General features: G+C 32.8%; 1 protein-coding gene across 3 annotated transcripts; it reads left to right on the plus strand.

The window, feature by feature from the left end:
- Window positions 1-146: 146 nt before the first annotated feature.
- Window positions 147-24,828, plus strand: LOC126828726 (gelsolin-like protein 1). 3 transcript variants are annotated; one of them, XM_050558695.2, is made up of 14 exons: window positions 147-304; window positions 6,851-6,917; window positions 7,776-7,856; window positions 8,462-8,535; window positions 13,534-13,608; window positions 15,360-15,431; window positions 17,147-17,274; window positions 18,683-18,791; window positions 19,721-19,831; window positions 20,331-20,417; window positions 21,513-21,598; window positions 22,208-22,286; window positions 22,434-22,529; window positions 23,682-24,828. In XM_050558695.2, the coding sequence occupies exons 2-14, from the start codon at window positions 6,911-6,913 to the stop codon at window positions 23,775-23,777; spliced, it is 1,101 nt and encodes a 366-aa protein (XP_050414652.1). In that variant the 5' UTR covers window positions 147-304; window positions 6,851-6,910; the 3' UTR covers window positions 23,778-24,828. The 3 variants fall into 3 exon arrangements, with proteins under 3 accessions (XP_050414652.1, XP_050414653.1, XP_050414654.1); XM_050558696.2 differs by lacking the exon at window positions 147-304 and adding an exon at window positions 3,661-3,756; XM_050558697.2 differs by lacking the exon at window positions 147-304 and adding an exon at window positions 3,765-3,810.

Genomic DNA, 24,828 nt, shown 5'->3' on the forward strand with positions numbered 1-24,828 from the left:
TGGACATTTCACATCCTCGACTTGATATGTTGAAAACCTGGAACTTTCCACTTAGAAACATTACAAGGAATGTAACAGCTATATGTACATGTATGTTGTAATACCGCTAGTGTTTCCTCATTATCAACAACGGATTGCACAGGTCACGTGGTCTAGTTTATCCCGCCCCATCCTATTTTGTGGGTCGACAGGCTTCGTTAGTTGACAGTTTATAAAAACAAGCGTCAAGGAAAGACCCAGGTCTGCCATCACTGAAGGATATTAGTAATAAATTCAACAAATAAAATAGCGAACTTTCTTCGGGGTAAGTTAGAGATTATTGATACAAACAGGCTCGAAATTGGCGCTTAAATAGAACTGAAAATAACCCTTTTTCTTATGAAAAGTACATAAATAATTATCATGATCATTTTATAACAGCGTATACATCAATCAAGAAAAAAATGATCTGACTGCTTTAAGTATGATGCCGTTATTTCGGTGTAGCCAAAATATCACTGAAGTTTATGGAATATGCATTGTATTTGCTTAAGATGTTATACTATAATTTATAGCTATATAGTTTCTGAAATGGTATATTGTCGCAGCTCAACGTGCGTTAGGACATGATTAATTATCACCGTGAATTAGGCCTACTCTGGGATCGATTTGAGGTTCATGTATATCGCATATATGACATATTATCATGGACCTTATAATGTATTATAAGGTCCATGATATTATGTAGATTGACACTTGATTATACTCTGGGATCGATTTGAGGTTCATGTATATCGCATATATGACATATTATCATGGACCTTATAATGTATTATAAGGTCCATGATATTATGTAGATTGACACTTGATTATATAGGGGAATTATGATTAAGTCCTTAATATTTGAACATACTTAATTAGCTGCAATCCAAAACCACGACCTGTAAGGAAATAAAAACAAGCGTCAAAAAGGACTGATGATATTCCTTACAAAACAGAGGCGGATCCAGGATTTTCAGAAGGGGGGGGGGGCGCACCCGGCGCGTGCAAAAGGTACCTGCAAAGTTTCATTCAATTCTGTTTGCTAATGAGGGAGGTGTAGAATGTAAGTAAACTGACACAATTCCAAGAATGAGATAAGATCAAGATTTAGACACTTTAAGCCAGGCCAAGAAATTTCCGGTGACAGATTATACTAATGTTGAAGGGTTCATGGTAGTGATTAGTGTATTGGCCTGAGAATGCTAGCCGCCAAAAACTTTCATGTTGCCCATGTTGCAATTTTCGATTATAAAACTAAGACAAATTAATTGATTCCGAATATTATGGAAATATTAATCCGGATGTGAAATCTAATCAGGGAGCCATCCGTGGAAATCATGGCCGGATTGAGCTTGCATGGGACCATGGCATCAACAGTGAAAAACGGACATATTCTGTATGTACATTGAGCGCGATTGGTTTTTATTATCTCTGGATTTGGTTTGAACAAAACAAGGGCAACATGAAAAAGAGGGCACAATGTTGTCATTAGGGCATTTCTTCGAAATTTGAGAACACTTTTTTGGAAGGGAGGGCACATAGCCACACACCTCTATACCTTGGTAAGAAATGTCATCGGATCAACCATTTCCAGTTTCTTTTGTTTTTGCATTTGTGAGCGCAGGGTAGGCAACCCGTCCAGCACGCCTCTGCCGTGAATAATAATTTATTTCATAGTCAATGATGAATAACATGAAATAAAAATATCTTCCTGCTTGGGTAAATCAATACAAAAAGTCTTTACCTGTTAGTCAAATACAAAATTCTATGACTATGGACCATGATTTTAAAGTCAAAATTGAACGGTTGTAAGTCAACTTTTGAAATGAGAAAACAACATGAAGATTATTATGAATAAAATGGTCATTTAGACAACATATCTTTCAAAAGTTATTGGCCCCTGCCTTTCGAAGAAAGCATGTCAGACTGTCTGTCACACTTTTTGCTCCTTGTATGCAAATAGTGTAAAAGTATGTAATACAAAGTTTTTATCTGGTTTTAAAGAAACTTAAAATATACATGTATGCTTATATCCCAAAGATCTAGATATTCGCATCTTTTTTTTTTAGTTTGTTCTCCTGTCCATCTCTTGCAGAATGTGGGTATATCTTGCATGGCAACTGCTTGTTCAATTTGGCAGAAAACATCAGCCTCATTTTGACCCAATCATAATTACAGTCAAATTAATTAAGTAAGATCCAGTGCAGACCAGTTTGGTTAAAAACATGTAGATTGGTATAGAAACATAAAGACCTGTATCACTACTGTACTTAATTAAATTTGCTGTAACTGAAGCTAACACTACTTAAATATTTAGAAAAACACATTTTCATCGCCCAAGGCTTAAAATACGGACTAATAGAATGTGAATTCTGTAGGTGTACATTATTTAAGTAGATGAGGCGGAAAGCGCATACATGCCACTCTTGTTTTGGTTATATTTGGTAGTCTAATTGACTGACTTGCACTGAAATTTATTATATTCTTGGGGAAAAGCAGTCTTGTTAATCAGAGATATGACAAAACTTATCTAGTGACAGCCAATTTCTTATTTGAATTGTCATATATTCTCTCACAGTCTGACACAACAACTTTTGGTCTTCGAAGAAATTATTAGCGAGAAGAAAATCACCCATGTATCTGTTATCACTCGTCATTTCAGTCAGTTATATAGAAGGATAACTTGCGTTCTCCTTTTGCGTTCGTCACTTCCGTTTGTTGAAACCTTCATTATTCATCTGTAGCAATAATCTCTGTGATAAAATTATATTTGGAATGGGTTTAACCAGTTTATCACATATGTGATAATGATTGACACCAATATTGTCCTTTAAACATAGTTGTTATTCAGACCCACTTGTATTGTAATGTTAATGTTCAGTAGAGTAACTTATCATTACAACTACACCTAGTTATATTTCACCAGTAGCTGTGAAGGCATGTATATTTTGAAGGTCAATTTATTGTCAACACATAATTTCACCCTATTCATTCATGATGGCTGGTGTTGGTAATCATTCACAAATTGTTTTTGGGCCATAAAATGCAAATTAGAAAATGCCCCAAATGAGGGAAATAGATATCATTTTCTTGGCTATTGGGTGGAGGAATAGTGCTTTTAACATTTATTAAAAATAACTTTTTTCATGCATGGCTTAACATGAATGTATGGGTTAATGCCTGCATAGTGTGATATAGGTATATTATGTAAGTGAATATAACAAAAACACATGTAAATTAATATACCAAACATATCAAAAAAACAAAACATAATATACTAGATTCAGCACTTTTATAAATGGATGATTGTAAATCTTGTTTGAGAAAACAATTTTTAGTGTTGAAATTCTGAATGTGTCATGTGAGAATGATGTTTATCATGCCTGGAATCCATTATGAATGAATTATTACCAGTACATGTATGTGATCAATATCGGTTGTTTGCAAAGTAACATTCAGTAAATAAACATGAACATGTAAAGCTGATGAATAACAGGGCTTTTTTTGTCAAGCTGTGCTCTATTTTATTTGTACTGAATTTATCATTGATGTTCACCTATTGCATGAAAGGAGATCATTGGTTTGAGACATTATAGAAAATTTAAAAATAGAACCTTTCTTTATACCTGTATACAGTGGCGTACTTACGGTACATGTATGGCAGGTAATGCAAGTGTCCTGCGTGCCACTGAGAGATATTGGCAGTAAGACGATTCTTATGGTGAAGCTAGGGAAGTATGTCTAGAATTTCGTGCAAAATAGTTTAATTTAAAAGTGAAAGCAATTAAGGTGCAATTTTGATTTTCATGTAGTGCCATAATTTGTTGTTTAAAAGATAAATAAAATTGACATGTATTTTTGAGCTGATTTTATGTTAAAGTTCTCTATAAAATTGGCAAAAATAGACAACAAATATCAATTCAAGTGAATGGAAAAAGAATGTGTGAAATTATTGCGAATACCAATGCGGATATTCTTTATGGAAGATAAGATAAAGAGCTAACAGTTTTCACTATAATAGTTAAATAATAGATAATATAATGCAAATATTCTGAAAATTTCAGTCAAATTACTTCAATCTAAGCCGAGAAATACTCATTTTACAAACCTTGTAGCCTTGATTGTCATTGTTGCTGTTGTGATGAAAATAAAAAAAAAGTCTATATTATCCATTTTTGTGTTTAATTATCAATGGCCGTTGAACGGTAGATTGTATTCAAATCTAATGAAAATCGGAAGCATCAGATGGCATCGAGAGTTGATTATTGTCTAGTCATGTTATAAAATGTCTAATTAATAGTATATATAACAATTCAGGCATAAAGAAAGACCTGCAATAGGCAGATTTAGTTCTTGCATAATTTATGTTTCAGATAAAATCAAATTTAAACTTAATATACTGTATGTACTTGTTATATCAGTATGTTTACAAGAGTAAAGTGTGTATGACCTATACATGAATCTGCATTGAAAAGTTCAAGTTTAATTTAACATATTCAAGATAAAATGTATTCAGCCCATATTCAAACTGGCTCTATCTTTCGGTTGTGAAATCCTTTTCAAACTAGATCTTATCATAATGCGTTTACCCACTAAATTTTAATCTTATAGGATATTATAGGTGTAGTATTTAGCTGCCGGAATGTATTTTCATCTGATTTTTGCACTACATTGTAATCTAATCATCTGCTTTCTATCCAGGTCAGCCAGTAACAGTTCCTTCACAGATCAACCATTAATATCATTATTCTAAATCAAAATCCCATAATTCATCACAAATCGAAGCCCCTATACCTACATGTAATTAGTCAATACAATCATGTGATCTGAAACCACCTTCAAATTTTCATATTTGTACCGAATATCAATGTCGTACAACATTAAAAAATGAAACATAATTGATATTAGATTTTTGAAAAATGATATATTTGAATTTGATTACATTCGATTTTTACTTTACCAGATGTTGAGATATAATCAAATTTGTTTGTTAATTTACCAGATGTTGAGATATACTTTACTAGATGTTGAGATATAATCAAATTTGATTTGTTAATTTACCAGATGTTAAGATATACTCAAATTTGATTTGTTAATTTACCAGATGTTGAAAAATAATCAAATTTGATCTGTTAATTTTTACCAGATGTTGAGATTTTGTTAATTTACCAGATGTTGAGATCACTTTGGTGTCTTTTGAATGGAATTTTTCACAAGACTTCCACAAGATATTGGACATAGAAAAAAAAAATTCTGTTTTTTCAAAAATTTCTTCTCAGACCCCTTTACCCCACTATTTGGAACCACATTCCACAAGATTTTTGACTTAAAATAATTTTGATAGTGTTTTTGGTCTGTGGTGTTTTTTACTACAAGATATTGGACATAAGATATTCCACAAGATATTGTACATAAAAAAAATTCTATTTTTTCAAAAATTTCTCCCTCTTCTCAGACCATCTTATCCTCACCAGATTTTTGACTTAACAATAATTTTGAGACTGTTTTTCGTCTGTGGTGTTTCTACACATCTACACAATATTTTCACATAATATTTGACTTAGAAAAAAAAATTGTTTCAAAAATTTCTTTTTAACCCCCTTACCGCCTTGTGTGGTACCATATTTCACAAGATATTTGTCTTGTATGCACGTAAAAACAATTCCAATACTCAGGTTCTACTACACTAGGTTGGTAACGAAAAGTAGGATGTAAAACATACATTATGCAAGAGCTAAATCTGCCTATTGCAGGTCTTTCTTTAGGCCTGAAATGTTATATAAACTATTAATTAGACATTTATTAACATGAAAAGACCTTAATCAACTCACGATGCCATCTTATGTGTTGGATTTTCACTGAATTTGAATCCAATTTGTTGCTTAATAACCCAAAGATCTTGGTTCCTTTTGATATTTGCGCATATCGGATCGTAACTTCCTGAATTATGGCCCTTGATTGTACGAAAAATCGCGTTTTAGCTTGTGGTCCCTCTAGATATCACAACTTTTATCTGATTTAAAAAAACGTTTTAGTATATCACCTTTACACCCTAATGATCGTGAAAATCGGACCAAAACTGCCAGACAAAATGGCCACCCCTCATACGCAAATAGTGTAAATATATGGTATATCAAGGTTGTGGACCCTCTAGAACTCACAATTTTCATCCCATTTTAATGAAACTTGAAATATATCTTTATAACCCAAAGATCTTATTTCCTGTCGATATTCGCGCATATCGGATTGTAGCTTGTTCTCTATTCATCTCTTGCAAAATGTGGGCGTATCCTGCCTGGCAGCCGCTGGTTAACAATTATAGTGATAGTGAGAACTGCCAGCTCTTTATCAAATCTTCAATAATGCCCTTTTAAACATCATTTCATTTCTATTGCATTAGAGTTTCTAGTAAGACTATACAGGCTAGAATACAAACAAAAAAAATATTCTGGATCAGATAACAGTTTTTAATGTTGTTTATAACCTACTTTCTGGATGATGTGAGGAATTAGCCAATGAAACGGTCTGTTGCAGCAAGAAACATCAATGCTGATTGGTTACTTAAATGTCTTGACGCCATAGGGTCAAAAGCCATTCGTATGACCCCTGACACAACCTTCCACTACAACTGGTCAGATCTTTATACATAGTAGAGGCTATCGGAAGTATAAGAAATGAAACGAAATATAGATCTGTATTTTAATCAGAATGTGTGAATATAAATTTCATAGCTCATAGAAATCTTATAACAATTTCATATGGAGCAAATATTGTTGATTTATTTGTTGGGTAATTATTTTTTATACTTGTAATATTTTTTTCTCTTCAGATATTGGATACAGGAAGTCCTAATTTTATCAAGAAGAAATAGAAACTTATTATTATCAGCATGACAGGCAAGTCTTTTATCTCTACCATGGTCCATGTCTCTAACTACATGTACCTTGACCACCCTAAAACCAGACAGTATCAACAGGTTTTAGGATATATTTGATATCATTGAAGACTCAAATAATATTTTTTCGGTACATCATTAAATCAGTGTGACCTGTAGTTTATTGAAATTAAAGCAACCCCCTCATACTAATATATGTGCCTTCAAATTGCTTAGAAAATATCCTCAAGCCTCAATCAATTTCGGTTTAATTTTTTCTAGTGATTAGAATGAATCTTACTTTCAGATAAGTTTTGTGTATGTAATAGAGGACATAGTTATGCTTGAAGTGAAATCTTTAAATGATATGTATTAAGTATTTTACATACAAAAGTCCAGATTGTTCACATATATCTCAATAGTCAAAGATATGTATTATTTTAAAAAAAAATTAAAATTAAAATAATACATGTCTTGAAAAGGAATTTTGCAAGTTTGCGTATTACAAAAATACTTTGTAAATATTGGTCTAGCTTGTCAGATATATTTAAGATGACTGTTTAGAATCTCAAGAAATCAATGTACACATAAATAGGCATGACATAAATTAAAAAATTAATCGGTTTGGATAATTTGAATAAAAGTATGTTGAGAGAATACTCTACGAAACATCGCCTTAAATGCACTAGTAGCTGTTTTCCATAAGTATGTGTTTTGTTGTTGAGTCATTAAGATTCTCCAAGATTTGTTTTCTAAATGATAAGCCAATCATTTGCAATAGATGGCTGGGCTTTACAAACCTTGAAATTATCACAAGATTTGACCCAATGAACAAAAAGTGTATATGACATATTTTAATATTTTTGAAATTCTATTTAAGGATTAAGAAAAGCAAAAGAATATGACTGGAAGGATTCTAATTTAGCTTTATTTGGTTCTGATACAGAAAAACAAGTTAAAAGTAAGTATATTATATCCATAGTATTTACAATTACTTGATTTGAGACTACAAGTACAAGGTACATTAGTTCAAATACTTAATACTTAGTTAGTGCTTTCTTTGCTCAGCGATGTCCGTTTTTATGTATAAGCTGTATTTAAAATGACAAAATCTGTAAATCATTGATTTGGGAAATATTTTTAAGAAAACCCCAAACATTTGAGGCATGTAGCTTTTTAAAGGGGCATTATGGGAAATTAGATAAAGAGCTGGCAGTTCTCACTATAATAGTTAAAAACTAGATAATGTAAAGGGAATTTGCTGAAAACTTCAGTCAAATTGATCCACTCTGAACCAAAATTTTAGCGTTTGAATTTTAGGCCTAGCCTTGATAAAGTCAGTACGATAAAAAACATAGTCTCAATTATTCATTTTTGCATTAAATCGTCAATGAGGATTGAGCAGCAAATCAGATTCAAATCCAGGAAATATTGCAGGCTATCGATGACATCTTTTCATGTTAATAAATGTCTAATTAATGATTTAGATAACATTCCAGTCCTAAAGAAAGACATGCAATAGGCAGATTTAGCTCTTGCATAATGTATGTTGAATCATTATTTTAGAGGAATCGGCAGAAACTGAACCAGCATGGAAGAATGCAGGAAAAAATGTTGGTATTCAAATCTGGAGAATAGTGGTAAGTAAACAGTAATTATTCTTTGTAAATATCAAAAATATCTCTTATGTTTGCATTACAATTATTTTATAGAAGGCTTTTATTTGAACTACAGATAATTCACGACTGGGTACACTGGGCACAATTGTTTCCAAAGAACTGTCAATATTTTAAAAATCAGTCCCATTTACTTAATGACAGGGTTTGTGAGTCCTGCAAAGATTCTGTCTAGCTCTTCTAATGGAATGGAAACCAGGCAATTGAAATTTCCCCCCCCCCCCACTTCCTATTTACTCTAGTAGCTCATGGTAGTTTTGTATGTACTTATATGTCCAGAGCTAAACTCTTTAAAAATCATCTAATTGATGGTCATTGAACATTTTTTGGTTGGTGACACATTTGTCACCGGGGCCGAAATACGTGAAAATGCCACGCCCCTTTTTAAGCGCAGCGCTCCCCCCTGCCATTACTGTATCTCTAGAACCGGTGGACCTAGAAGGTTGTGTGACCACTCAAAATCTTCGGAATGGCCACATTATAGGGGGTCTGTAATACATTTATATGTTTAAAAGTCAATAGCTTTTAAGATATTTGCCAAAAACTGATTTATTATTATATAATTTACTATTATACTTTAGCAAGTATTGTCGTAAACAATTCCCATGATAGAATACATCTGTAGTAAACACATCACCAGCTTCATCAAAAAAAGCACACCTTGTCTTAACTTCGTCTTTATAAAAGTTCAAAGCATCTAGAAACAATGCTGCTCTTTCAGACTCTGAGATGCGATACAGTACCCGACCCCTATCACCACAACTCTCTCTTACTCTGTCACATATAACACACTTTCTTTCAATATCTTTGTAACTCGAACTAGAACTCTTCTTTCGTCGTTTGGCGACGTTATAACTGTCACTGCTTTCTCCCTCTTCAACCTCTTCAACAAGTTCTGGCTCACTTTTTTGTTTTGGCAGATCTTCTCGACTTCAGAATGTAAGTAGAATAACAACATTTCGGCTTCAGATGGTACATAAATGTCTTGCTGTATGCATTTATTCTTGAGGCAACTAAAGAATCTTGCAATTGTTCTGCTGCCATTCGGATTTTAACACACCCATCATTAGTTCCTGTTAAAGTTTTTCCTGCAGAGTTGCATATAACGCATGCAGTCCCATCAAAAGCTCCCTTGGCTGCTGACCTTGAAATCACTAACATTTCCTGTAAAAATATTTTGGCTAAGCGTATTTAATTGTAGATAATGCAGTTATTACAAAAACACTTTAAGATGATTGTAATATGCACAATTCAACTATAATGAAATCCTGCCATTATATAGTAACATCAACCGGGAGGTTCATACCCTCTTGAAATCAGTATTAAGGGGATAACTCCCCTTTTTTTTGTTAGATTTCCGACTGTCAAGGGTTTTTTAATGCACTTGCAGAAGAATGAAAATAAAATATGTAATATTTTGTGACTGTAGTAAGAGCAATAAGTGTAAAAAATTCACATTATTGAATTCTAAAATAGACAAATGAAAAAAATTGCAACAAGTAATATAATAATGAGTAAATTATATAATAATAAATCAGTTTTTGGCAAATATCTTAAAAGCTATTGACTTTTAAACATATAAATTTATTACAGACCCCCTATAATGTGGCCATTCCGAAGATTTTGAGTGGTCACACAACCTTCTGGGTCCACCGGTTCTAGAGATACAGTAATGGCAGGGGGTAGTGCTGCGCTTAAAAAGGGGCGTGGCATTTTCACGTATTTCGGCCCCGGTGACCAATGTGTCACCAATCAAAAAATGTTCAATGACCTTCAAATAGATGATTTTTGAAGAGTTTAGCTCTGGACATATAAGTGCATACAAAACTACCATGAGCTACTCTAGTAATTGAAGTTCCAAAAAATTAAATACAGCCTCTCTACAGGGTTTATGAGGCCTTATAGCCATTTGATTATATTCTTCTGTGTTACAAATAACATGCAACATCCAATAACAAGAATAGATATGTACCTGACTGGTATGACAGGTATGACTTCCCTGACTGTTAATCAGATTTATTTCTGTATTATAGAACACCGATTGTTATATGATAATATAAATTTTTAATTAAGGAGACTGTAACATGAAACAGTATTTGATATGATGGATATTAAAAAATGAAAGGGGAGATTTAGCCATAGATAGAACATACCATTAGTGAGAGTAAACCTTATTGATTTTACAGGAAGGATTTATATTTATTTGAAAATCCATAAATACATATCCAATAAAGCTACGAAAATACTTGTAGCGAAAATAAATTTAAAGGATTTGTAAAAACATGAACATGGTATATTTTAAACGACCTTTCATGCTTTATCATTTTATTTTTGCACATCATATGTCACAAAATAATGAATGCAATTTTCTCTATCAATATTGAATACTGCATTAATGCACGTAAAAGCAGGCAGGAAGACCACATTGCCATATACACAAAGAATAGACAAACCAGTTAGATGAAACCAAAAGAAACAAAATGTAACCTTCATTACCATTTGAAATGAGCCAATGAGTAATAAATGCAGTATTTTGCCTAAGGCTTTCAGTAAACCTTGTGAAATTGCCTTTCTTAGATACGGCATATCAGTATGATAAGATAATATGAAATGCTTCCTATATACTTAAACTCAATACTACAGGGATCATTTTAGCCATATATAACCTTAATTCCCAGTGGTGATAAAGAAGTTTGTATGTGGGTTTAGAAATAAGTTGTGTTATGCAACCAAATATTGTTATCATTATGTATTATTATGTCACATATATCTATCATTAAAGGTTATCTGTTTATAGTAAAGGTTATCATTGTGAAAGTGTTATAAATGCCAAATATCTATCTAGCTGATTATAGAAGCTAATACTCTAAGATATTGAAGTATTTATAAAGCATATGTATAGTATTAGTCATGTAAGATTGGGCTTCTAAAACCAAGATTAAAACTATTCATATATCTTTTTTCATGGTAGATATGTCATGTTGAATAACTGGTTTGTGAAATGGAGTCTTTTAGATCCAAACTACATGTATTCTTATTTCTATGTTCATGGTAAATCTGTCATGTTGAATGACTGGGCTTCTGAAATCCGGATCCAAATTATTCATACAGTATATCTATCTTCATGGTAGATCTGTCATGTTGAAAGACTGGGATCCTGAAATTGAGATCCAAACTGTTCATAAAGCATGTATTTATACTCATAGTGGATCTGGCATGTTGAAAGACTAGGTTTCTGAAACTGAGATCCAAACTATTCATAAAGCATGTATTTATCCTTATTAGTGGTTCTCTCATGTGGAGAGATTGAGGTTTAAATAATGATGGATAAGCAGGCTTTATTAAGTAGTAATGGGTAACGTCTCCAAGGCAGGGTATGCTTTCTTTCTAGATAGTACTTACTATCCACCCTGTCACAATACCCAATACTATGTTCTAAACACTCAAATTACAGAAAATTTGTTATTGAAGGTATCGGCACAGGACTTCAACTTCAAAATTTTGTCTGCCAGTCAATTTTGATAAGGGATAGAATTTTTGCAAAGTATCTTCAAATATGTTCGTGTGGTATTGCATTGATTGAGAATTCATGTACTGATCACAAAAATAAAACATTAGTATAAATATGTTTTAAAAGACCATAGAAAGATAATTTATTGTACAGTATTATCATTGGTACATATGAATTATTATGAAAGAAAGGTTAACATCTGTAGAAATCCGTATGAAATATCTTCCATTACACCTGCTTGTGCAATATTTCACTTTTGATGAGTATAAGAGTATTGCTTTAAGGGCAAGATGAATTAATCTGGTACATTATGAAACTTGACACATTGCACAACATTTACATTTGAATTTGAATGATGGACTTCTATTCATAAACAAAATATTACAATTTGAATAAATTCTTAGATACATATTATATTTTTTCTTACAATACTTCAAGGGAAACTTTTTTAACAATCTACAAATTATGTAGGGATGAGATCATTTTAAAACTAACATACTACCGGTATATGTGGTTACATATGCAATGCTAGGGAGGAGAATTTTGCCCAGACAGTGGCATTTCCACCTATTCTTGATCAAATTCCAACCATCAAGGTTTCTGTTATGTGTATTCTCCATTGTGCACATGGATGAACATCATATTAGGCAACACTTTCCTTGTTAGTTGGTGGGAATGCGGCTTGAAAAATCATATGGTTCTTTGCATTCAACACTTATACATTCTACTCGGGAGTCCAGTGCCCTCACCGCTTGATTATAGCATGTGAGTAATGTCATTGATGCACTGTTTAATTTATTGAGGGTTTACTAGGTAATTTGTGTCAATTTGAATTTTTCAGGTCATTACATAACTTTAAACATTTCAATAAAATATAATTTTAGCTAATTTAATTTTTGACCTCTACGGTTTTATAGCCTACTGATAAGTTTAAACATTATTTGTTTTCAGATAAACTTTTACTAGGCAAATATGACATTCAATAGGTCTTAGGGAAGATAACATAAGGAAATTTTATTTAAATATATTTCCTTAATATTTACCCACTGTGACCTAAATTATGGACACACGTGATCTTGTGAAATCACAATGTACGGTGTCAGTACTATTTATTTGTGCCCACATGATGAATAGATCAATGTATGCACATTATATATAGTTACTGCCTTATTATCACAGAGTGGTTTACAATAACTTTATTTCCTATTCGTCATTCACGTAAAATAGTTATTGTAATTTTTTAGGGGAGTCACCTATTTTATTCATTCTAATAAAGTGAATGCAGGATGAGTTGAGTTTAAAGGTTAAACATACATCCACCTTTAAACTGCCCGTTATTTTTTAAAATGAAGCATATTTTTCAGGACATGATCATATTTATTCATCGTCATGAAAGGTAAACTTATAAAATAGGAATTGAAATAAATCATACTTTCTTTTTTTCGTGACAGAAATTTAAAGTTACTTCCTGGCCAAAAGAAGATTATGGTAAATTCTACAACGGTGATTCTTATATTATATTGAATGTAAGTATATGTATTATTTATCAACTAAAAAATATTATGTTTACTCTTTAATGGAAACAGGTATTATCAGCTCATTAACTGTTTGGTGTTGTACAGAGTTCACTCCCTTATAAAACCCGCGTTCTGGATAATGTGAGCGATTAGCCAATGAAATGGTCTGTTACGGCGAGTTATTGGCATAAGGTGCACGGAACTGTTGATAACCCAGTAGAAACATGAATATCTTCATGTAGTAGAGGCCATTGAAACAAAATATATGTCTATATTTTAATCAGATTGCTTCCTTAGCCTATTACTATTAGAGGGAGACATTTTGTGGAACTAGCAGATAACAGTGCACATTAGATTTTTCATAATCTACTGATAATCTGCATAGTATGTCTGCTCAACTAGAAAATAAAAGGAATACGGAAACATGAACAGATTTCTTCTTCAAGTGCATTGACAATTGCTTTGATAAAGTAGTGCATTATATATTTGATTTATACAATATTTATTCACAGAAACTAGATTGGAGAAGAGGCAGAAGCCTATAGACCCCCTCTGTAAAAATACAAACATAAATATTATATTTTAAGGGATACATGTTAGCATTCCATATTTTAGGATTCCGCCCCTTCAAAACACGAAAATAGAAGTTACGACAAAATGTGAGGCGACAGCACGCTATACAAGCCAAAATCGACTCGAAAATAGGAAATAAAGAAATACTACACCACGATAATAGCGCCCGGTCGTCTTTTCCTAATTACTTTCATTTTGGCTTGTGTGCGGTCTTGTCGACTTTGTCATATTTTTGTATTTATTAATATCTTACTTGTAGGCCTATTGTAAAACAATTATCCCATACCAGTATATATACAATATACAACTTATAAAATCTGTTTTACATGGGGGTTAGTGGTTTAATGCTCTCTCTCTCTCTCTCTCTCTCTCCCTCTCTCTCTCTCTCTCTCTCTTTGTGACAAGGAGTAGGGTCGCCTGTGCAACCTTCTGGGTTTTCTCCGGGTCCTCCGGTTTCCTCCCACTGCTAAACCACATTGCTCTCGCTCTCTCTCTTCCTCTTTCTCTTCCAGACTTTGCGGCGTGCTTTCCCCTTGTCAGTAATGCAGGACGGAGGGCCTGACAAGGACAGCTGTCTAGTCGTTCGGATGGTACGAAAAACTGAGGTCCCGTGTACTCATTGGCATGCACGTAAGAGATCCCTTGACAGTTGGAATTCCATATAAGAGTGGGCCGTAGTGCCGCTGTCTGGGCAAAATTTCCCACATGATAGGTCGCTAATAGCGCGATGTGTTGATTTCCTAATTTCTACATTTCGAGTTGCATTATGGCTTGGTATACGTGTTGGCACCTTCTTACTGACATCAATCAATAAAAAGTCGACAAGATGGTACACAAGCCAAAATGCAAGTTGAAAATAAGAAATTAGGAAAAAACGAGGGGTGATATTATCGCGGTGTATTATTTCTTAATTTCCTATTTTCGAGTAGATTTTGGCTTGTATAGCATGCTATCGCCACACATTTTCTCGAAACTTCTACTTTTCGACTTTCGTGTTTTGAAAGGGCGAAAAGTATAAATTATGAATGGTAGTTATATATAGGCTTTTATATTATAATGGTGCCACAAGAGCTTGAGTTACTCTGAACCGAATACAAATAAATTTAGATGTCGTTAGGATTTTTCCCCCATACATCTAAATGTTAAATCTTTTAATTAATATGTAACTATTTATTTTCTGTTTTAAGACATACCAAGAGGAAGGTGGAAATGAATTATTATTTGATGTTCATTTCTGGATTGGCAAATTCAGTACACAGGTATATATTTATATATTATAATGAATACCAAAAAATATCTTTCAGGCCAAAGGTGGAGAAAAGTAGGACATACAACTCCAATTATTTCATTTCCTCATTTTTTATCTCTCAATGTTAGAGGAAGTAAATGACCTTTTCCCCTTTCCAATCTGTTATTACTAAGGCTGGGAATCGATATGAAATTTCAATATCGATTATCGGCAAGAATTTGTCAGCGATTATCGATAATAATCGATTATCATTCTTCCAGAAAAATCGAACTTTACCGACCTGTTATTTGTGTTGATCGAGTTACAGTAGTGTTATTATCCTAGTCTAATACTGTGCCGATGTACGTAAAAAAATCAATTAATGTAAAATAATTAGTTGCTAAATGTAGGATTAACTTGAGTATTATTCTAAGTTTTGTTCTTGATTCATTTGAACCTTTTTTTTATTTCAATATCTCCGATAAATACAAAGACAATACATGGTTTCTCTTTGCAAGTTACTGGCGATCACACAGTGTTACTAATAATAGAATAAAATATAATAGAAGGTGTCTATTGATTGGACAATACAAAAATAATTACCGGCTTTCAAAGTAGAATTTTTATGATTGGTTAATTTTGACGAAAACCAAAGTAGAATTCTTCCAAGAAATTACGAGAGATAAAGATATTTTCCCGGGAAGTCAAAAACGTGTTTTGTATGGGCTGTATCTGACATGATTTAGTAATAAAAGCTGAGTTGATCATTAATAATACAATTAGTTTTATCGTGAAAGCAGACAATTTCTCTACAAATCAATCAAGAGCAAAGAAGGGAGATAATTCTAATTTTACTATATCACGCGCGATCGACATTGTTCACAAAGTTCGTGACCTTTTTTAGTTTCAACTAGTAATAACAACAAAAACAACGAAAATATTAAAATAATGTATTTAATCTTAAAGTTTAGTTTTTTTACAATAATATATATTTAAAATGTGCCAGTTTGTAAGCAGAGGGGGGAAAATAGTTGTTGTGTTGACGTTGTGTATTCGTTCATTCATCTGCATGCCAGACTACGGCAAGTTCACTGTTCAGTCATGTGAAAGTGATCGTAACTTGCCGTCAGAAGCTAAATATACCGATAATCGATATTTGAATTTCAATATCGATTATCGTATCGCTAAATAACTTCTACCGATTATCGATTATATCGATATTTTTGCACAGCCTTAGTTATTACCAGTATGCAAACTAAAATCTGGACTTTAAACCTCAAGTGATTTGTTTTCCTTTGGATCTTTTTGATCATTCTGGTACAAAAGAGAGAAACAAGATTTCATGAGAAATAAAATTATATATTTATTTATTATAAATGTGTGGGGGGTTGGATGGCCGAATGGTTAGCATGCGCATGCTGTATCATAAAGCCTGTCATTGAGTCAACTGGCGTGGTTTCGAATCCCTGGTTGTACGTGACAAGGAGTAGGGTCGCCTGTCCAACCTCATGGGTTTTCTCCGGGTCCCCCGGTTTCCTCCCACTGCTAAAGACCCCTGCGCGCAAGCGAATTATTGAAATAAAATTAAAAACCATATGTTAGTCCCGAAATGACCTGGTTTGTGTCGAGTGGATGTTAAACCCCATTTCTCTCTCTCTCTCTTTATAAATGTGTATATTATTAGGACGAATATGGTACAGCTCTATACTAAATTTATATAGATTAATAAACATGTATATTTATTAGGATGAGTATGGGACAGCTGCATATAAAACAGTAGAATTAGATACACTATTAGATGATGTACCAGTACAACATAGAGAAGTACAGGGGCATGAATCAGAACTCTTTAAATCCTATTTTAAAACTATTACGTAAGTACATGTATAATACAGTTTTAGCTCCTAAGTTAAAAGAAACTGTTATTTTGAATTGAAATGATAGTATTAAGCAACTTTTGTTATTAAGGCAACACAAATAAAATAACTTGTTTCTCGGGCACCGCCCGCACGCAAAATTGGTTGCGCGTGCCGTCTATTTATTAGTCTTGATGAAAAAAAATAAATATGTAACGCCCGCCCGCACATCGACAAGCAAGTCGTAAAAAAAATATCCCGCATGTACCTACATCCGCCATACATGTATATCTATTCAAATGTATTAAAACTGATTCAGATGAACATGCTGTCTTTTTTATCCGAACAATGGCGAAGTTTGGCAGATTTGCCTTTTTTATTGATATCGAAAGAACCTCCATTTTGTATCACGTGATATTAATTACCTCCCCTGATAAACTAGAATTTGATTCGTGTTAAAAGTCATTGGCGACAATATTTCAATCATTCGATCGTAATCGGCTCATTATTGCCGGCTTCAGTCGGTCCTTGTTTGGAAAATCCTATTGATAAAATAATGAACCGTAGAACAGGTTAATTAATTATAGCTAAGAATACGATACGATGACGATAGTCGTCATAATGCATACCTTAGAATCTGGGTCATTATTAGCACATTTACGGTAGTTTCGATAATCCGGAAAATAATAATTGGATTACCGATTTGATGGTTTTACTGACCAGTTGTTAGTTAGATTTAAATAGTCATTCAATATAAACACCGGATAGAACACCGAATATCCTGAGAAACACACCGAATATCCCAAGAAACAGTATTTCCGGCAATCTCCAATACCGATGACACGGTGTGACATGCATTGGTTGGAATTCGGTAAATAATTATAAATAAACCGGCGATACTAGATTTAGTTTTAAATACTGTTTACCATGATTATTATTTTTGATACACCTGGTGAAAGAGGCTTAGTTTTTAAAAATATTGTTGTCTTTATGGAGGGCTATTACATAGTCGTATGGAATTTTATTTTAAACCAATCCAATTATGTGAATTAAATATGGAAAATTATTTTCCTTTCAGTCAGTGTTCAGTCTCAGTGTTTTAGTAGACTTGATTTTGGGTTTATGTTTTAAGTATGTACAATAAAGTTGAATATAACGGAAAGCAAAAACGTAAACAAGTAATGACTTTCTCATTTAAAAAAAAAAAAAAAAGAAAGACCGCCCTCCCGCCCCAACAATTTTCAGCAATAGCCAAATTTTATTTTGCACCATCAATGATTAAAAAAAAAAAAGAAACCGCCCTCCCTCCCTACAGTTTCAGCTGTCAGTTGCCCGAGAAACAAGACATTTATTTTGTGTGGCCTAATGTATCATTTTTTTCTGTTTTTCATTAAGAAAAATTATAGGCAATGTTTTACTTTTACAGAATACTCAATGGTGGCGCCGATACAGGATTTAGAAAAGTTAAACCTGAAGAATACACACCTCGACTTTTTCATTTCCATGGCGATAGAAGAGGTGTCAATGTCAACGAGGTAAGTTAGTTATTATTTAATTCACATTTAGAAAAAAAAAATCCTTTTAATATAAGACTAAATAAATTGATAGTCTTATTTTATTTAACGTCCTTCTGTTCTGCTCCTATTGGCATGCTTCAAATGGGTTCTACACAGCGAGCAGTAGCCAACATGCTTAATGTGTCACAGTCTGTGATCAGCATGACAGATTCGGGCGTGGGTCTGTTATGGTGTGGGGAGGAATCACCATGACTGGCAGAACGGACTTGCATATTGTTCAAGGAAGGGTCACTGGTATGTACTACCATGGCCACATCCTGGCATCGATAGTTCTGCCCTTTGCTCAACGTGCAGGTCGATGTTTCATCTTATCAAGATGATAATGCCCGTGCCCACCGCGCTCGTGTCGTGAATGACTACCTCCAGCGTCACCATATTAGCCATATGCCTTGGCCAGCCATGAGTCCTGACCTTTCCCCAATAGAGCATGTCTGGGACATGATCGGGAGGTGTGTTCCTCAACGTCAACCGACAACACTGCAAGAATTGGGCGTGGCACTGCAAGAGGAGTGGGTCAGATTGCCCCAATCGTGATTGGACGGTTGATTATCAGCATGCGTCGACAAATTGCTGAATGTCTGAGGATTGGTGGAGCAATTACTCGCGTCAATTTTCACTTTTGACAGTGTATCTCTTTGCAAGTGAAATGGGGCTGTCAGATATGAGCCCATATGAACTGTTTATGTTCATGTGTAGGCAATTAGCCTGTTATTAACATACACTGGTTGCCTCTAATAAAAACAGCAGTGCATTTCCGCAGTTTTGTATTGTTTCTGAATATCCCCTTCTTTTTTTGAAGAGTATATATCAATATAAATAAACACCATATATATTTGAATTGATATAAAACACTGAATTTTGTTTGTCAATATCTGTTTAATTTCTAGATTCCCCGTTCAAGAAGTCGTCTTGATTCTAATGATGTTTATATAATGGATGCTGGTTTAAATATTTATCAGTGGAATGGTAAAGGTAGTAATAAAGATGAAAGATTCAAGGTAATTTATATATATTATATGTTAAATACAGACCCGAATGACTGAAGTCCCCATTGACAAATGGGATTAACCATAAGCCAAATATCTAATAAACGATTAGGGGAGATAATCTAGACAACAGACAATAAGTTTAAAGGCCAAACAAGATGGTACATATTTTTAAAACAAGCAAGGAATTGGCTTCATTTTTGCCCTTAGAATGTCAAACTGGTTGGTCAGTCTTGCCAAAGGAATTTATAGCTTCCGTCCTCAATGGAAACTTGCCTACCTTTCTTTGTACAATATCCTAATTTTTCAAAGGATAGGCCTATATCATAGAGCAAATTTGTAATGGGATAAGCTGGTTTTACAGGAGGTAGGCCTACTTACTCTCTTAAAGAAACTATAACAACAACGCCTTTTTTTTTAGGACAGGATTATTGTAAAAGCTGAAATGAAATGAAATATTTGTAAAGCTATAGACTGAACTCTGATTTTAAAAGATCTTATTATATTACAGGCCATGCAGTACTGTCGTGATATAGCAGCTGAAAGATCTGGTAAAGCTAAAATAGAGACATTAGATGAAGAGTTTACTGAAGCTGATGTAAGTTGATCTAGCAATAATCTGTATGCTTATTTTAGTCCATAAAATTAGCCTTATCAAAAAAAAATCATTTTGGTCCAAAATTTTAGAAATCAATCGATCAATCCTGACATAAGTTATGACCATCGAATTAAAGTTACAATTGCTTTCTATTGATTTCATGATGTCATTTCTTTCTGTCAGTTAATGAAGAACCCATGAAAAAGATGATCCTATCCAATTTTTATATTTACTATAGATTACTATCTAAAGAAAACATTTCTTCTTTCCTTATGTTTGTTGATTAAGAACAGTTTCTGTTCTTATTTTTTGTTGAATAAGAACATATTTCTTCATTCTTTATGTTTGTTGATTAAGAACACATTTATGTCCTTATGTTTGTTGAATAAGAACACATTTCAGCATTTATGTTTGTTGATTAAGAAAACATTTCAGTCCTTACTTTTGTTGATAAAGTGCAAATTTCAACGACTGTTCTTAACCGGTTGTTTTTTGTTGGCTTTAGCCAATTGATGTTTAATCTAGCCGATTGGTAAAACAATGAACTGGCCACTATGGTATCATAAATCAATCTACTTTTGGCTAAATTATTACAGGTGCCGTCGGGTAGAATAGGGCTGTATGGAACAAGCTAGAGTCGATTTGTAGCATATCTGACCCATGGTATATGTTTGACACTGGTTAAGCATTATGATTATGATTATAATGTCAAAAACCGCATTGAATCTGCGTGATTTTTTGCCATTTGCGAGAGGGGCACAAAATCTCAGGGGGCGCAAAAACTCAAAACCATGACGCAAATGATGCAAAGTTTGTCATTACATCCCTCTCACTTAACCACAAGATAGAACACCAAATACACCGAGAAACAGTTATTGATAATACCCAATAGTTATAAAGCCTCCCATGCCAAATTCCAGTGACACGTGACAACAGTTGGAATTGGGTCAATAAACTAGTTTTAAATAGTGTTTACCTGTACAATTTTTTAGTTTATAAACATGTTGACAGGCTCAATTTTATAAATATTGTCGTTATTGAAATTTTGTTTGTTGATTAAGAAATGTCTGAGCAAATCTCTTTCTGTTTTTTCAGCATCCTATATTTTCTACATTAACAGAAGGAGATGAAACTGATGGACCATCATATGTTGCAGCTGATCAAACAAAACAACTCTTCAGGTTTGTATTATTGAATTCTTATTAAACAGATTTAAGAATGTATTTTTATTTATTCATCAGTCTAAAAAAAATGAGCTATTTTACATGCTAAATTCAACCGGAGTCCAGATGCTAAGATTATATTGTCTCAAATTATTATTTTCTCATGATTAGTAATTAACCACTACATGGAAAATATAGCCAATAGAAATTCACCATGTGATTTAAAGGTCCATTATGTTATACTATTGAGGTGGACTTGATTTTAATGACAATCACCATACTTGTACTTTGCTGGTAAAGATTTTTATAATCATTTCAGTGTTACAACTTATATTTCTGTGTAAAATATGTACCATATTAAAAAGTTGAAAAGAAATGAATGGGCTTAACATCCTACTTTTCTGCTCCATCCGGGCTAATGAAAATGGGCATGGCATTCGCCATACCGAGTGCTCTGGGGGAAAATTTGCCTTGACGGCAGTGCTACAGCCTAATCATATTTGTATTCCGAATGTCAAGGTTTCAGGGTTCTTTTACGTGAATGTCAATGTGTACACAGGACTTTACTCAATGATCCATTACAAAGATATAGTGCTTATAGTTATTATCTGTATTTTTTTTGTACAGATTGTCTGATGCGTCTGGTAAGCTGACGTTCTCAGAAGAGAAATCAGGAGAAATATCAAAGAAAGATTTTGACAGTAAAGTAAGTATTATTTATACATACATAATTGTAGGAAGTAGAATTTTTAAAATTCTGTTCAGGTGGACTTTTCAATTGATAGAATTTTTTTGTAATGAAAATCATTCAAGATAACATGATAAGAAATGAGATTTTATTTTTTATTATCAGGACGTGTTTATTTTCGATACCAAAGAAACAGTTTATGTATGGGTTGGTAAAAAGACATCATCTAACGAGAAGAAAAATGCCATGACTTATGCTCATGTAAGTGTATTTTAACTCATTAACGTGAAAGTGGCGACTGGACTTATATTACTCTGTCCGCAGACTGATGATAGCAGCTTGTTGAGATATTATGTTTGATTGGGAAATCCTCTAGGATTATCTCAATATATACTTTTATGCACCTAATATCTGCATTTTATTGGCTATGGCTCATTCTCGGGGAATGGGGGGGTTGGATCGCCGAATGGTTAGCACGTGCGCACTGTATCATAAAGTATGTCATTGAGTCAGCTGACGTGGTTTCGATTCCCCGGTTGTACATGACAAGGAGTAGGGTTGCCTGTCCAATTTGTGGGTTTTCTCCGTGTTCTCCGGATTCCTCTCACTGCTAAAAAACCCTACGCACAAGCGAATTATTGAAATGATATTGAACCATATGTTAGTCCTGAAATGACCTAGTTTGTGTCGAGTGGACATTAAACCCCATTTCCCTGTCTCTTTTCTCGAAGAATGATCCAAACACTGAATTCTTTTCAAAAATAATCTGTCCAAATGTGTAAAAATATTCAATGATTAAAACGTTACTACTGTATTTGTTTTGAAGGTTATCAGATTCTCAATAAAATATTAACAATTATCAGTGCTTTGCCAATACTGTGAATATTAAATATCCATAAAATGGTATTTGATGTGTCAGTCTGTAGTAAAAGTTGTATTGAACTATATGACTTTAAGATACATTATATAAGAGCTAAATTTGCCTATTGAAGGTCTATTAATTAGACATTTATTAACATGACAAGACCATCATCAACTCTCTAGCTATCGCATGCACACAATTTTCAATGGATTGAAACAAGATCATCATTTAATAATTGAATTAAAAGATGGATAATTGAGACATTATTTTACTATGGTAGCAGTGACAATCAAGACTCTTGAAACAGCCATAACTTCGCTCACAATGAATTCATTTGATTGAAATTTTCAAATTATTAATTTTTCAATATCTATTTTTAAACTATTATAGCGAGAACTGTTAGCTCCTTATCTGAATCTTACATAATTCATCTTTAACTGGTCTAATATAAAACATTTTCTTCCTTCCATTGCATTGCTATTCATTTCTATTTTTAAAACAATAATTTCTATGTTCTCAAATTTTATATTTTTTGTATTGTATATTTACAGAAATATTTACAAGACAGTGATCATCCTTTACAATCTATCTGTGTTTTGTCAGAGGGCAAACATAACAAACAATTTGAGACAGCCATTGCCGCTTAAAATAATTAACTTTCAACATCCCTTTAAAAATGATTATGTGAGCATTTTAATGTGGGCTTATCTGTGTATCCCTGGTACATATATATTTGTTAATTAATTTAAATGTTATCAAGTGATGTATATCACATTGTCATGTATATTTATGAAAAAATATAAGAAAAGTTATATATCTTTCTACCTTAATGAAACCTGTTGTGACTAAAATTGATAATTTTGCATTTATTAATATAAGACCTTCATGTAAAGGTATATTTATTAACATTTCTGTAATCTAATGTTAATAGTAGGGACTTTTGAAAGCCTATTCATCTTTTTAACAGCAAATTTATAAAAAAGGTCTTCATGTATAAATGAAGCCAATTTCTGATTTAAGATAAACCATTTCTTATTTGGTATGAAATCGCATACAGCTTTTTGATAGATATGCATTATATTGTATTATTATCTTCAATTTATTTAAAATATGATATACAGTAGTTTGACTTTTATATAATTTTTTCCCCACACATGGCTATTGTTATAAATGTTAATGACTTCTAGAAATTGAAAAGCTGTTAATCTGCCTATTATTAGATTGATTTTGTTAGAAGAGGAGTGTTTGTTATTACAGTTAATTAAAGATGTGAAATTTAAATAGTTTGAATTAGGTTAGTGATAATGCTAATTGAATAAAATGAGTATAGAACTGGTACCAAATATTATATACAGAGGACATGTCATTGAAAAGTAGAAATGATTCTATAAAACCTGTAAATCATATCATTATTGTTATCATTCTGCTTTATTAAAAACTTTATACTGAAAGGTTGTCTCATTTTTTGCATCAAACTGTATTCCAGCATGATATATTATAACATCAAACAAATAAAATTCATTCCATTTATTTTTTATTATTAATAGTATTTGTAAAAAAAAAGTAAATTTATATTTTATTATAATTATTGTTATATAACAAGGGTATATTTAGATACCAACCAGTAGATGTCTCAGTAACAAGTAGCTATGTCTTCATCGTATAGCTTGTAATAAATACAATTTCAAAATATAAAAA

This window comes from Patella vulgata, chromosome 7 (assembly GCF_932274485.2).
Source record: "Patella vulgata chromosome 7, xgPatVulg1.2, whole genome shotgun sequence".
In the NCBI taxonomy this organism is placed as follows: Eukaryota; Metazoa; Mollusca; class Gastropoda; family Patellidae; genus Patella; species Patella vulgata.

Coding starts and splice junctions, on each gene's coding strand:
- LOC126828726 (XM_050558695.2), top strand. Junction 15,432..17,146: donor TTGGCAAATTCAGTACACAG/GTATATATTTAT, acceptor TATATTTATTAG/GATGAGTATGGGACAGCTGC. Junction 19,832..20,330: donor ATAAAGATGAAAGATTCAAG/GTAATTTATATA, acceptor ATTATATTACAG/GCCATGCAGTACTGTCGTGA.